Here is a 14,273-nt window from a genome sequence, read left to right as displayed (position 1 = left end):
TATAGCGCTCCAAGGTCCCTGGGCCAGCGGTGGCTGTGAGGCTCAGCCTGGGGTGGGGGCCTGGGGCTCCTCAGGTTTTCTGAATCACCACCTGGAACTTACCTGGAAGAGAAGGGCTGGCTTTAGCTTGAGGCTGGGGGATCTGAGGGCCGAGGCAGAAAGCACCTGAACAGCTCAGAGATGCTCAGAGACACTCATCCCTGCCCTGTACCAGTGGCCTGGCTGGCCTGGGGCGGGACCAAGGGGTGGTCCAAGGGGGTGCTGCTCCCCGCCCACCTGGCCTGCATCCTAGAGCTATGTGGGTGACTAGGAGCATGAAGGTCAAGCATGCAGGCTGCTGAGGAGAGGCCTAGCACAGGCTTCTGTGGCATGTGTTTCTCGGGTCCTGCCCACCTGGCCTCAGGTCCCCACCATGAGGAGGCCTGGGGCACCAGCAGAGGGAAGAGCACTGGGGTGGGGGGCAGCAGAGGGCAGGCTGCAATCCATAGGCCCTGGCTGCCCTTTAGGGCCCCCCATTACAGCATCAAGCAGGCTGACTACTATTATGTCCACCCGGAATCATGTTCGCCACCACTAGACCAGCTCCTCGTCCCATCCATGGTTCTCTGCTCCCAGCTGGCACAACCTAGGGAAGCAGGCTTGGGGGACAGCACAGGTCCAGGGGCATAGCCAGGTTGCCCCAGCCACGTAGCCTGGGCACGGGACTTAAGCTCTCTGGGCCTCAAACTCCCCATCTGCCAGTGGGGACCTGCAGGTCCCAAAGCCTCGGCAGCAGGGACAGGAGAGCTCCAGAGCCCCACCACACAAGGGACAAGAAGGGCCCCCTCCCCCATGACTCACAGGTGGGCAAGGATGCCACGGAGGCGGTGACCAGGCTCTTGATGCCCAGGGTGCTGAGGGCACCTCGCAGGAGGCCGCAGGTGAAGGCCAGGAACTAGGGGTGGGTGGAGGGGCACACATCACCCAGGGAAGTGGGGAGGCCAGCACCCAGGACAGGGGCCATGCTGGGCTTTGGGCTCCACAGTGGGGGCGAGTTCCCCCCCGTGGGTCCTGGGCTAGCCCCCCAGCTTGGGGCGGGGGCTGAGGACACAGGGGGAGGTCCAGTCCAAGCCCCTCCATACCTTGGGGGCTTCCTCCAGATACTGCAGACCTGCAGCCATCCGGATAAGGAGGGGGAAACTGTTGTCCTGCAGGACGTAGGTCCCCTGGGAACAGAGAAGAGCCTGGGGTGGGGGGGTGCTGGGGTGGCACCTGTGCACTTGTGGTGGGGGAGGGAAGGCTGGGAGCCATTGCCCCCTGCCCTGCTGGGCTGAGGCCTGGAAAGACCTCAAAACCCCTGTCATCATGGCCCCATCCTTCAGGGCTACAGAAGGGCTCAGGGGCTTCCCAGGCCAGGGGTCCCCCACGGGGCATGTTGGCCCTGCCCCCCTAGCTGCGTGGTTTCTGGAATAAACAGTGGAGCAGCCCACCAGGGCCTGGCGCAGAGTGGGCACCGAACCGGAGCTCGGGCCAGCTGTCAGGCCCAGGAGAGATGCTGCTAACCATGGGAGAGCCTACTGCCTACCCTGAGGCCCCATCTCAGGAGGCTTGTGGAAATTCTAGAAATAGCTGTGACACCCTGCCCACCACCCACCCCTCCGCCCCAGTTGCAGCCTCCTGGCCTCCCTTGGAGAATTGGGCAGAGGCCGGGAGAGGGGCCGTGTTGCCAGTGGTGAAACCTGCCTCCCACCTATCAGCTTGGGCAACCTCCCTCGGGAAGGGCTCCCCTCCAGCCTCCCTTTCCTCTTGGTTTCCGCCTCTGCCTGGAGTCAGGATTCGGCCCCGGGCGGCGCTACACACCTGGTGATTGGTGCGGAGGCTGTCCATCTGCTTCTGGAACACGGCAACCCACAAGTCTTTGCAGAGGAACTTGAGGATGTCCAGCTCCTCTCTGAAGGCCAGCGTCTCCTGGGGCAGCCTGGGGGGGGGGGGGGTGGCAGTGACAGGCGCTTGGGCCGGGCTGATGCTGTGGGGCCAGGAGGGCCGGGATGGGGAGCCCAGGGTGAGGAAGAGGGAGGAAGCCAGGCTGGGTTCCTCTACAGAGCAACACAACCCTCCCCGTCCAGGCACGCCCAGGAAGGGACCCGACCTCAGGTCCTGCCTGCCTGCAGCCAGCAGGGGCAGGGGAAAGGCAGGAAGCGCCAGCTCTCACCTCTCGCCCAGGGCCTGGCCCACACGGAAGCCCATGCCCTCCAGCACAGACAGGCTCATCTTCTGTCCCTAAAAGGTCAGGGAAGAGAGGCTCAGGGGCCCTCGGCCACCTCCACCTGGGAACCGCCTGGGTTAATAAGACCAGTGTGCCCATCCCTGCCAGCTCAGGGGTGAGGGGAGCCAGGAGGGAGGGCCTTCGGGGACAGGTCCAGGCCTTCTGACTGGCAGGCTGGCTTTGTCCCCTGCCACACGATGCCTTCAAGTCTCTCAACATGCCTCCGCGGATGCCATAGGCTCTTGAGACCAGCCCCCCTTGCTTCACGAGAGGTGGGGGTACGCCCCAGGCTCAGCTTCAGACCTGCTTGTCAGCTCTTTCCTGAGAACGCCTATCACTCAGCTCGGGCATTTCCAATGTGCGTCCTTACAACACTCTGTGGGTAGGTAGCACTCTGATCACCCCAGGGACTCCTGGTGACTTGCCACAGGGCTCGTGTGGCAGCAGCAAGGGAGCCGCAGGGCGTGGGGCCCACCCTCCTGGCCTGGCCAGCAGGAAGCTATAAAAATCAACTGTAATCATGCCTTGAAACATCAGCCAAGACCCCTGGGAGGGACACACGGGAGGGAGATACTCCCTCGGGTGCTCGGGGAAGGCAGTAGCAGCCAAGCGTGGCATTCCCGAGAGCAGGGGCAAGGTCCCGCAGTAGGAGGGGGCAGCAGGTGGGCTGTACTTGGCGTCTGTCCACGTGTCTGCACGTGCTGATGGTGTGCCCCGAGGGGAGTCGGCTTGCACGGATTTCCTTGGGGTGGCCTGAGGACCCTGAGTGGTGGAGGCCCAGGCTGGGGACATCGGAAATACCAGGACAGTGTATGCAGGGAGGTGCCGCTCTCCTCAGAGAAAATGTGGCAGGGCCGAGGTGGGAGGCAGGTGCAGCGCCCTGGGAAGGAGGCAGGAGTCACCGGCCGGAGCCCTTCCCACCCTTCCTCCGGCCACCACACTCCCTTGGGAGTAACTTCCCATCTTCTCTCTGGGTCAGAAAGGCCATCACCATGGCCTCCCCAATGCTGGGGAGGATTTCTCTGCCTAGACCCCCTCCAGGAGGATGTCCTTGCCTCCTCAGCAGGCTTCAACAGACGTTGGGGACCCAGCTGTCCACCCCCCACCCTCTGCCCCACCCCTGGGACAGCTTCCATCATCCAGAAGAGGGGCCTCTGGGCTCACTCACTGTTCCCTGCCCCGTCCCCCCAGGTTAGGTCCGAGATCCCAGGCCAGTCTGTGGACTGGGGACCCAGGCTGACCCTCACAGCCAACACTGGCCTTGGCACACGGGAGGCCCTTAACTGAACAAAGCGGGCAGTCAGGATTCGAGCCTGCACGGTGTGCCAGGTGCTTTGTACAAACCTCTTGTTTAATTTTAACAACCCTGTAAGGTAGGTTCTGGAAGCTGGCACTTGGAAGAGCGAGGTAACAGGCACCCACAGCCACAGGGCGTCTTTCTGACCTGGGCGGATCTAGTTCCCAAGCCTAAGCAGCCAGGGTGGGTGGGTGGGAGGCCAAACCGACACCTATGGCTGTCCGGGCCTCAGTGGGGTGGCCAGGGCTGTGGCCCACCTCGGGGGGCAGGAAGGGGGATGTGCCTGGGAGTAGGGAGGCCCAGGCCCCTGAGCAAGTTGGCCCTCTTCTCCGCCAGGCCGCCGGGCTCCTAGGCCCTTGCCCACATTCCCGTGCTCCTTCTGCAGGACCCGGACCCGGTGACGACACAACTTCCTGCTGGCCAACACTGGCCAGCTCTTTGGACCCCCATCAGCACGTCTCTGCTTTCCTCAGGCCCGACCTCTGGTGACCAAGGCGTGCACAGATGGGCTCAGGTGTGACACCAGTGCAGGGGACACGGCCCAGAGGCTGAGCAACCCCACTGGGGGACCAGGCAGGAGCTGACTGCCCTGTGCCCCCAGCTACTCTCGGGTAGAGAGAGGACCGTGTTAGCAGTGCTGCCTCCCTCACCAGGGTCCTTATAAGGATGAAATGCAGGCCAAGCACTCCCCACTGAGCTCAGTAAGTGTTACTGTCCCTGTCACGCACCGCCTGTCTGTCAACCTGGGTGACCAGCCCCTGGTGGAGGGAAAGCCCCAGGGAAGAGCAGCTCTGTTCCATGGGCTGACTTATCTCAGCACCGAGAATGGCCTCAGCTAGCCCTCTCTGCCGGGTGGTGGCCGGGTGGCCATCCTCCCAGAGGGGAGCACCTCAAAGAAGCAGGGCCGGGCTCTGCTGTGACCAAGCACATCTGTGTCCCTGAGGTCTTCCCGAGGCACAAGGGGGACTCTCTCATTCATTCCACAGACATGTCCTGGTGGCCTCTACGAGCTGGCCGTTGTGCCTGGTGGGGTGACAGGTGCCCAGGTGATGGGCAACCCCTATGCCAGGGGAGCCGGGCAGCACAGAGCAGGGCAGAGCCAGTTCCCCCAGGAGGGGTCCCAGGGTGCTTCTCAGAGGAGGGCGGGGTAGGGAACTCCCAGCAGAGGGTTGGTGCAAAGGCAAGGAAGCAGGAAGAGCTCTGGGGGGTGTATTAGCTCAGGCCACAAGGGTGGGGGAGGGTGGTGAGAGGTTGGGGAGGGGACTCCTGTAGACCAGTCTGAGGGGGACGCAGTGGGAGAGGGCATGACAGTCCCTGCCCCAAGGGAGCGGGGAGCCCACAGGAACTGATGCGGGCTCCAGCCCAGGTGGGGGCCCCACAGGGGGAAAGCAGGACTGTGAGAGCTCCTCTGGGGCCAAGTCTGAAGGAAGCAGAGTGAAGCCAGGAAGGGAGTGGGGTGGCACCCCAAGGCCTGGTCACAGCCAGGATAGTGGCCCTGAGAAGGGACAGCCCAGGAGTCTGCAGGGTCTTCAGCCAGGCTGGGAGCTCCAAGATGGGGATGGGGTGGGGGTCTGGAAAGGTGTCCCTTCAGTGAGCTTCAGACTGCCGGTGTTCAAGGCCTGGCTCCGCTGCTTACTGACCTTGGGCAAGCTATCCGGGCCTGTTTCATGTGTGAAAGGGGGCTGACAGCAGGCCCCACCTCATAGCGGTGGCATGAATGGGTCCTGCCCAGCTGCTGTCACCACCCGCCCCACTGTACTCAACTAGGGGCCAGTGACATGGTGCTGAACTGGAAAGATTTGGGGGGGGGGGATATGGGGTGTAGGACCAACAGGAAAGGGCAGGGAGAGAGGCAGTGCAAGGGAGGGGTCAAGGATGAGCAAGTGAAGAGAGGGTGGAGGAGGAAGGGACCAGAAGCTTCCCCTGTTCCATCACCACCTGCCTCCCCCAGTCCCTGCAGAAGCTCTTCAGGGATTAGAGGTTTATCATTCCTACGAAAGGCAGGGCGGCCGCTCATCCTCTGGGCCCATCCCAGGGCCAGGGCGCTTCTGGGTTCTTGGCCACCCTCACCCCCAACCTCAAATGAGTTTGCACAACAGCCCACGGAGAAGAAACAAGATCGTGCAGAAACAGAGGAGAACCCCTTCGAGAAGGCTCTCCTGGTGTCCCCCCAACAGCATGGGAGCCAGGAGGAAGGGGCAACTGGAGGGGAGCCCTGGGAGATGGAAAGTACAGTAGCACCAATAAACCTCTGTTCACAAGGGAGCCGACAGACAGACATAGCTGTCAAGGACAGACATTTCCTGTCAAGGAAAAGCCACGACGTAGGAACAAATGGCAGGAAAGCTGTAAGACACACGGAAGGGACCCAGAAAGTCCAGCGTTCTAGGGTCAAGGATGCGCTGGAACAATGTGGAAGAAGAATCGAAGAGACGAAAAGAGGGTGCTCAGCAACAGGAAGGTTCAAGTGTTTGAAAAGAGAAGGGCCACCGAACCCCAAGGAGGATGACAGGAAAATAAGCAAACTGAGCCACCCCACAAGCCCGCATGTCCTGAGCCCTGGACTCCCAGAGAATATCCTGGACTAAAGCGGGGGAGCTGGTGGGAGGGAGGCCTGTGCCAGGCTCCTTCTTGTCTCTTCTGCAGCCCTGCCCCTCCGTGATCTGTGCAGGTTCTGGAGGGGGGCCCGGGGGCCAGCTGCCCAGGCTCCTCCCTTAAGAGGAGCATGGGGAGAGGGAACATTCTGGCTTCCCCCAGGTGCATGGCCCCAGAAGATCCAAGAGTGCGGAGAGTGAACGCATGAGTAAGAATGAGCAAGCGGGAAAAGCCAGCACGCCTCCCACCCTGTGGCCCAGGACTCACTGCCCACATCCACCCAGGCGGTCCTAGACACCCACAGATCCCGCCTTCTCCCCGCCCCCCCCCAATACTCCCAAAGGCCCCCCAGTCCTAATTCCCCCTGGGCTGAGCACCTGCCTGTGCTCTGGGCCCCTATAGCCACCAACCTCCCTCAGGTTGGTTCAGGCTCATTCACGTGGCCTGGGAGACCTTTCTAAAAAGTAGAGCTGAAGCCCGTGCACCTCAGTGTAAACCTTATATGGCTCCCACCACTCTCAGGACAGAGCCCTTGCTCCCAACACTAGGTCCCTGGCCTCAAGGGCATTGTGTCCTCTGCAGGGCTCTGTCCCCAGGGGGTCCACTCTGCCAGGAACCGGTGGGTGGGTTTCCCAGGCTCTGGCTGAGGGCCGGGGCTCCATCTGACAGCTGCTGCACCCACCCCAGGTGCCCGGGCTGGCACGGGCCCTCACTGGGCTGGGCCGGGGTGGAGGAAGGTCTGGCCCAGCAGGGCTGCTCCTGGGCCCCCTGCCAGGGCTCACAGTAGTAGGTGACAGTAGGTGAGACCCACGCTTACTGGTGTGCAGAGGAATTAACCTATGGCTGTCCGGGCCTCAGTGGGGTGGCCAGGGCTGTGGCCCACCTCGGGGGGCAGGAAGGGGGATGTGCCTGGGAGTAGGGAGGCCCAGGCCCCTGAGCAAGTTGGCCCTCTTCTCCGCCAGGCCGCCGGGCTCCTAGGCCCTTGCCCACATTCCCGTGCTCCTTCTGCAGGACCCGGACCCGGTGACAACACAACTTCCTGCTGGCCAACACTGGCCAGCTCTTTGGACCCCCATCAGCACGTCTCTGCTTTCCTCAGGCCCGACCTCTGGTGACCAAGGCGTGCACAGATGGGCTCAGGTGTGACACCAGTGCAGGGGACACGGCCCAGAGGCTGAGCAACCCCACTGGGGGACCAGGCAGGAGCTGACTGCCCTGTGCCCCCAGCTACTCTCGGGTAGAGAGAGGACCGTGTTAGCAGTGCTGCCTCCCTCACCAGGGTCCTTATAAGGATGAAATGCAGGCCAAGCACTCCCCACTGAGCTCAGTAAGTGTTACTGTCCCTGTCACGCACCGCCTGTCTGTCAACCTGGGTGACCAGCCCCTGGTGGAGGGAAAGCCCCAGGGAAGAGCAGCTCTGTTCCATGGGCTGACTTATCTCAGCACCGAGAATGGCCTCAGCTAGCCCTCTCTGCCGGGTGGTGGCCGGGTGGCCATCCTCCCAGAGGGGAGCACCTCAAAGAAGCAGGGCCGGGCTCTGCTGTGACCAAGCATATCTGTGTCCCTGAGGTCTTCCCGAGGCACAAGGGGGACTCTCTCATTCATTCCACAGACATGTCCTGGTGGCCTCTACGAGCTGGCCGTTGTGCCTGGTGGGGTGACAGGTGCCCAGGTGATGGGCAACCCCTATGCCAGGGGAGCCGGGCAGCACAGAGCAGGGCAGAGCCAGTTCCCCCAGGAGGGGTCCCAGGGTGCTTCTCAGAGGAGGGCGGGGTAGGGAACTCCCAGCAGAGGGTTGGTGCAAAGGCAAGGAAGCAGGAAGAGCTCTGGGGGGTGTATTAGCTCAGGCCACAAGGGTGGGGGAGGGTGGTGAGAGGTTGGGGAGGGGACTCCTGTAGACCAGTCTGAGGGGGACGCAGTGGGAGAGGGCATGACAGTCCCTGCCCCAAGGGAGCGGGGAGCCCACAGGAACTGATGCGGGCTCCAGCCCAGGTGGGGGCCCCACAGGGGGAAAGCAGGACTGTGAGAGCTCCTCTGGGGCCAAGTCTGAAGGAAGCAGAGTGAAGCCAGGAAGGGAGTGGGGTGGCACCCCAAGGCCTGGTCACAGCCAGGATAGTGGCCCTGAGAAGGGACAGCCCAGGAGTCTGCAGGGTCTTCAGCCAGGCTGGGAGCTCCAAGATGGGGATGGGGTGGGGGTCTGGAAAGGTGTCCCTTCAGTGAGCTTCAGACTGCCGGTGTTCAAGGCCTGGCTCCGCTGCTTACTGACCTTGGGCAAGCTATCCGGGCCTGTTTCATGTGTGAAAGGGGGCTGACAGCAGGCCCCACCTCATAGCGGTGGCATGAATGGGTCCTGCCCAGCTGCTGTCACCACCCGCCCCACTGTACTCAACTAGGGGCCAGTGACATGGTGCTGAACTGGAAAGATTTGGGGGGGGGGATATGGGGTGTAGGACCAACAGGAAAGGACAGGGAGAGAGGCAGTGCAAGGGAGGGGTCAAGGATGAGCAAGTGAAGAGAGGGTGGAGGAGGAAGGGACCAGAAGCTTCCCCTGTTCCATCACCACCTGCCTCCCCCAGTCCCTGCAGAAGCTCTTCAGGGATTAGAGGTTTATCATTCCTACGAAAGGCAGGGCGGCCGCTCATCCTCTGGGCCCATCCCAGGGCCAGGGCGCTTCTGGGTTCTTGGCCACCCTCACCCCCAACCTCAAATGAGTTTGCACAACAGCCCACGGAGAAGAAACAAGATCGTGCAGAAACAGAGGAGAACCCCTTCGAGAAGGCTCTCCTGGTGTCCCCCCAACAGCATGGGAGCCAGGAGGAAGGGGCAACTGGAGGGGAGCCCTGGGAGATGGAAAGTACAGTAGCACCAATAAACCTCTGTTCACAAGGGAGCCGACAGACAGACATAGCTGTCAAGGACAGACATTTCCTGTCAAGGAAAAGCCACGACGTAGGAACAAATGGCAGGAAAGCTGTAAGACACACGGAAGGGACCCAGAAAGTCCAGCGTTCTAGGGTCAAGGATGCGCTGGAACAATGTGGAAGAAGAATCGAAGAGACGAAAAGAGGGTGCTCAGCAACAGGAAGGTTCAAGTGTTTGAAAAGAGAAGGGCCACCGAACCCCAAGGAGGATGACAGGAAAATAAGCAAACTGAGCCACCCCACAAGCCCGCATGTCCTGAGCCCTGGACTCCCAGAGAATATCCTGGACTAAAGCGGGGGAGCTGGTGGGAGGGAGGCCTGTGCCAGGCTCCTTCTTGTCTCTTCTGCAGCCCTGCCCCTCCGTGATCTGTGCAGGTTCTGGAGGGGGGCCCGGGGGCCAGCTGCCCAGGCTCCTCCCTTAAGAGGAGCATGGGGAGAGGGAACATTCTGGCTTCCCCCAGGTGCATGGCCCCAGAAGATCCAAGAGTGCGGAGAGTGAACGCATGAGTAAGAATGAGCAAGCGGGAAAAGCCAGCACGCCTCCCACCCTGTGGCCCAGGACTCACTGCCCACATCCACCCAGGCGGTCCTAGACACCCACAGATCCCGCCTTCTCCCCGCCCCCCCCCCAATACTCCCAAAGGCCCCCCAGTCCTAATTCCCCCTGGGCTGAGCACCTGCCTGTGCTCTGGGCCCCTATAGCCACCAACCTCCCTCAGGTTGGTTCAGGCTCATTCACGTAGCCTGGGAGACCTTTCTAAAAAGTAGAGCTGAAGCCCGTGTACCTCAGTGTAAACCTTATATGGCTCCCACCACTCTCAGGACAGAGCCCTTGCTCCCAACACTAGGTCCCTGGCCTCAAGGGCATTGTGTCCTCTGCAGGGCTCTGTCCCCAGGGGGTCCACTCTGCCAGGAACCGGTGGGTGGGTTTCCCAGGCTCTGGCTGAGGGCCGGGGCTCCATCTGACAGCTGCTGCACCCACCCCAGGTGCCCGGGCTGGCACGGGCCCTCACTGGGCTGGGCCGGGGTGGAGGAAGGTCTGGCCCAGCAGGGCTGCTCCTGGGCCCCCTGCCAGGGCTCACAGTAGTAGGTGACAGTAGGTGAGACCCACGCTTACTGGTGTGCAGAGGAATTAACTCCTTTGCCCCCAGGCTTTCCTTATCTTCAAAGCTGCTGAGGTGGAGAAACCACAGGCACCTCCTCCCCGGGTTTTTCCTGCTCTGGTAACAAAGGCCCTTTGACCTCGTGGCTCCTCCGGTTAATCTTCCACTCCACCTGTAACCCTTCCAGAAGAATCCATTCAACAGCCACAGATAACCAACGTGCCAGGCAGGATACGGAAATCCCCCAAACTCCTGGGCATGTGTGCTCTGGGGACAGAAGAACGAGCCACCCACTGTCCCTGGGCTCAAGGAAGGTGGTGGCTGGGGGGAGGGGCAGACCTGAAGCCACAGACAAGCCTTGGAGCCCAAGATGCCTGAGTCCTGATTTCCCCTCTGATTCTTGCCACCTGCAGCCCAGGGAAAGCCCCACCTCTGGTGCCTCAGCCCCTTCTCTGTAAAATGGGGTGATAGCGTCTACCTTACAAGGCTGTTCTGAGGACTAAATCCAACAATACTGTGCTGGGGACACGGTAAGTCCCCAGCAGGAGGCCCGCATCTGGTTCAGATGGGACATTTGTTGGGCCGAAGAGAAGGAACAGAAAGAGGAAGAAGGAGGAGGGAAGAGTGGGAGGGGAAGAGACAGGGTTGAGCAAATAGCAGTTCTCTCTCTTTCTCTCTTTTAAAAAAAAAAAAAATTATTTATTTGAGAGAGCGAGCAAAAGCGGGGTTGGGCAGAGGGAGATGGAGAAGCAGACTCCCCACTGAGTAGGGAGCCCAACATGGGGCTTGATTCCAGGACCCTGGGACCATGACCTGAGCCCAAGGCAGACACTTAAATAAGCCACCGAGGCACCCCAAACAGCAGTTCTCTTGATACAGCCCTGAAATGGGGCTCCCAGGTGGACGGGCCGTGGGGGAACCGCTGCAGACCTCAGCCCCCGCTGTACCCGGGGAAGCATTCAGGACTCAGCACGGAATCCCAGTGGCAGGGGGTCCCAGGCACGTTCGTGTGTTTTGAAAGCCCGAGGTGAGCACGGCTGAGTAACCCAGCATTTCTCACACTTGCCTGACCACAGAAACCCATTAAAATCCTCCTGGAGCGCGCCAGGGAAGGCTCACCGGGAAATGCGGGCCAGCGTTTACAGCGCAGGCTTTGGAGGCGGGAGGCCTAGTTATATTCCTGACTCTGCCACTTGAGAGCAAGCACTCCTGTGCATCAAAGCCTCTATTTCTCAGGTTCCAAAGCCTACAAAGCGGGGAGGATTGTGCTGACCTCTGTGGGTCGGTAGGAGGATCAAATGAAATCAGGAGTGTGAAGCCCATGAGCGGGCACCGGAAACATTCATTTGTGGTAGGGCGCTCCTATTATTACAAATCTCAGTCCCCACCCCAGCCCTCCACAGCAGGGGGACTGAGTCCACTTGAACAAACCCAGGCCAAGGACCTACTGTGTGGTGATCAGTGTAGACCTGGCCATGGAGTGCAGTCGGGGGTGGGGTGGCAGAGAGCAGACATGAATCAAAGGCTCATAGGAGCCTAGAATTCAGATGTATACTTGAGTGTGATAGGACTACCAAGGACAAATGGGAAGGGGCTGCAAGAACGTCACAAGGACACCTGACTTGAACTGGGGGCTTGGGGAAGGCTTCCCCAAGGAAGAGGCACTTGAGCCAAGGTCCAAAGGATTAATAGATGGGAATGCACTGAAGATACAACAGGTGAAATGAGCTGAGAGATGAGGGTACAGGGGCTGGTACAGGGGCAGAGAGGGGCCTGGACTGTAGGGCAGGGGTGAGGAGAGGTGGCACCCATGATCAGAAAGAATGAGCAGGGCCTGGCTGGGGGCTGGTGTTGAGGGAGGAAAGGCTGATGTCAGGGACACCGGGGATTGTGGCTTGAAAGCCAGGCTGGATGGGGTATGGAGACTCTGCAACCCCCTCTCCAACACAGGCCCATGCACACTCCCCTTCCCATGCTTCATCTTTCTCATAGCATTTCCTTACCACACTATACTTGATTCATTTAGCTTCTTTGTGTCCCCCGATGACAACCTAAGCTCCAGGAGGGCCAGGAGTTTTTTTATTTTTTAAATTCATGAGAAACACACAGAGAGAGAGGCAGAGACACAGGCAGAGGGAGAAGCAGGCTCCATGCAGGGAGCCTGACGTGGGACTCTATCCTGGGTCTCCAGGATCACACCCTGGGCTGAAGGCAGCGCTAAACCACTGGGCCATCAGGGCTGCCCAGGACCAGGAGTTTTATACAGATCACTGAGGAACTCTCAGAGCCTGCCACAGAGCCTGACACTTGGTAGCTTTGAGATGGTTTGTGGAATGAATGAACTTGAAAAAAACTATGTTGAGATGAGAAGCAACATCCTCCTCCCCAGCTCCTAAACCAGAAAACTTAAACCAGTAAAAAATCTTGCATATTGATGAGGATGATGATTGAAGTGATTAATAATAATAATGAAGAAAACTTGATCACGGCGCTCAGTCATCAAACACCTAACTCCCCCCTACCCTTTCTTCTTGGTAACAGATTTTACAAGAGCTTCCATGTTCTGGGGGTGGATTAGGTGCTTGACATCACACCAAGTGCTTTAAAGTTCGAGCTCATTTGTTCTTCCTAAGAACCAACTTCCTAAATGCCAAGCATGCTCCTACCTCAGGGCTTTGCACCTGCTGTTCCTTCTTCTGGAATGCCCCCCTCACTCCTCTTGCCTTCACCGCACGGCTAAATTCCTACAGTCTATTCCTCAGAAGGGCTTTCCTCCACCGTCAACCACTCCATCCTTATTCTTTTCATGATTCTATGGAAGTTTTCTTTTCGTTTTTTTAAGATTTTATTTATTTGAGAGAGAAAGAGAGAGCATGAGCAGGGGAAAGGGCACAGAGGCAGAGGGAGAAGCAGGCTCCCCACTAGCATAAAGCCCTACCTGGGGCTCCATCCCAGGACCTTGAGATCATGATCTGAGCCAAAGGCAGATGCTTAACCAATTGAGCTACCCAGGCGCCCCTCTATGGAAGTTTTCTTGATCGGACTTCTCACTAGCTAGTGGCATATTCTTGTTTGTTTGACTCCCCTACTAAGTTTCCCAAGGACAGGGAAACAGTACCTGAATACAATAGGTGCCTAATAAGTGTCTATTGCATGAGTAAATGCCCCTCTCTGAGACTGAGGCGCTGTTACAATACCCACTTTACTAAGGAGGAAACTGAGGCACACAGGGGATTGAGTCACTGGCTCTCACACCTACATAGTGGAGAAGGCGTGGATCCAACCCGGGCAGTTAAGTCCTTGGTACACGTCCAATGACAGTAATTACCATAATTACTACCTGCTGACTCCGTGCTAGGCCTTGAGCTAGGCTTTAGCCGGAGCTGCCTCGCTCACCTGTAGCAGGGACCCGCGAGGCCGGCCCTGCTGCGACGCCCACTTTGCAGAGCACGGAGCCAGCGCCCCGCGAGGGCAGGGGCGGGGTCGCGGCTCGACCCGGGCCGTCGACCCGCCCTCGGCGCTCCCCAGGGCCACGCCCCGGCCTTCCCGCCGCGGCCCGCGCCTCCTCCCCCCGGGTCCCGGCGCTCACCCCAGGGCCAGGGTCGGAGTGGTGCGCCCACAGCTCCGCCACCATCTCGGTGTGCAGGAACTCGAACAGCGCAGCGTCCGCCATGCGCCGGCCTCGCGCCCAACGACCGGCTAGCGCTCCGTGCTCTCATTGGCCCGGCTGGGCAGGCCCCGCCTCCCGCACTTGGTGCGGGCCCGCCCCCATTGGTGTTTCACACAAGCCCCGCCTCCCGGGCTCACGAGGTGCGCGCGTGAACCCGGGAGACCCAGGGGGAGGGCCTGTTTTCATTGGCCACACGTGACAGCGTCTCCGCCCTTCCCCTTCGCCTCCTCGCAGTTTCCGGGTTGTCGAGCCTTCCCATTGGCCGGATCACTGGTCACGGGAGACAAACCCCGTTTTAAAAAATTTCTATTCGTCCACTCTCCACGCAGCGCAATCCGGAAGCGCCAGCCCAGCCGCTTTCCTATTGGCCAGGCCTCCGATCACGTGACTGATCACGCCCCCGCCCTCCTCGCCCCTACACACAGCTGGTTTTGAGGGCAGG

The 14,273-nt window shown here is 60.1% G+C and overlaps 1 protein-coding gene across 1 annotated transcript; it reads right to left on the bottom strand.

Annotated features, from left to right (window-relative positions):
* Positions 1-2: 2 nt before the first annotated feature.
* Positions 3-14,233, bottom strand: TRAPPC6A (trafficking protein particle complex subunit 6A). The gene is made up of 6 exons (XM_041744427.1): positions 13,751-14,233; positions 2,192-2,259; positions 1,840-1,957; positions 1,122-1,205; positions 841-934; positions 3-102 (listed from the first exon to the last, which is right to left on the bottom strand). Exons 1-6 carry the CDS (start codon positions 13,832-13,834, stop codon positions 71-73), a joined length of 480 nt encoding a protein of 159 aa, XP_041600361.1. The 5' UTR covers positions 13,835-14,233; the 3' UTR covers positions 3-70.
* Between the last annotated feature and the right edge of the window lie 40 nt (positions 14,234-14,273).

The sequence above is a fragment of the Vulpes lagopus genome, chromosome 2 (genome assembly GCF_018345385.1).
Source record: "Vulpes lagopus strain Blue_001 chromosome 2, ASM1834538v1, whole genome shotgun sequence".
Lineage (NCBI taxonomy): Eukaryota > Metazoa > Chordata > Mammalia > Carnivora > Canidae > Vulpes > Vulpes lagopus.
The sequence above is the reverse complement of the archived record's forward strand: the minus strand, read 5'-3'. Positions and strand labels throughout refer to the sequence as shown.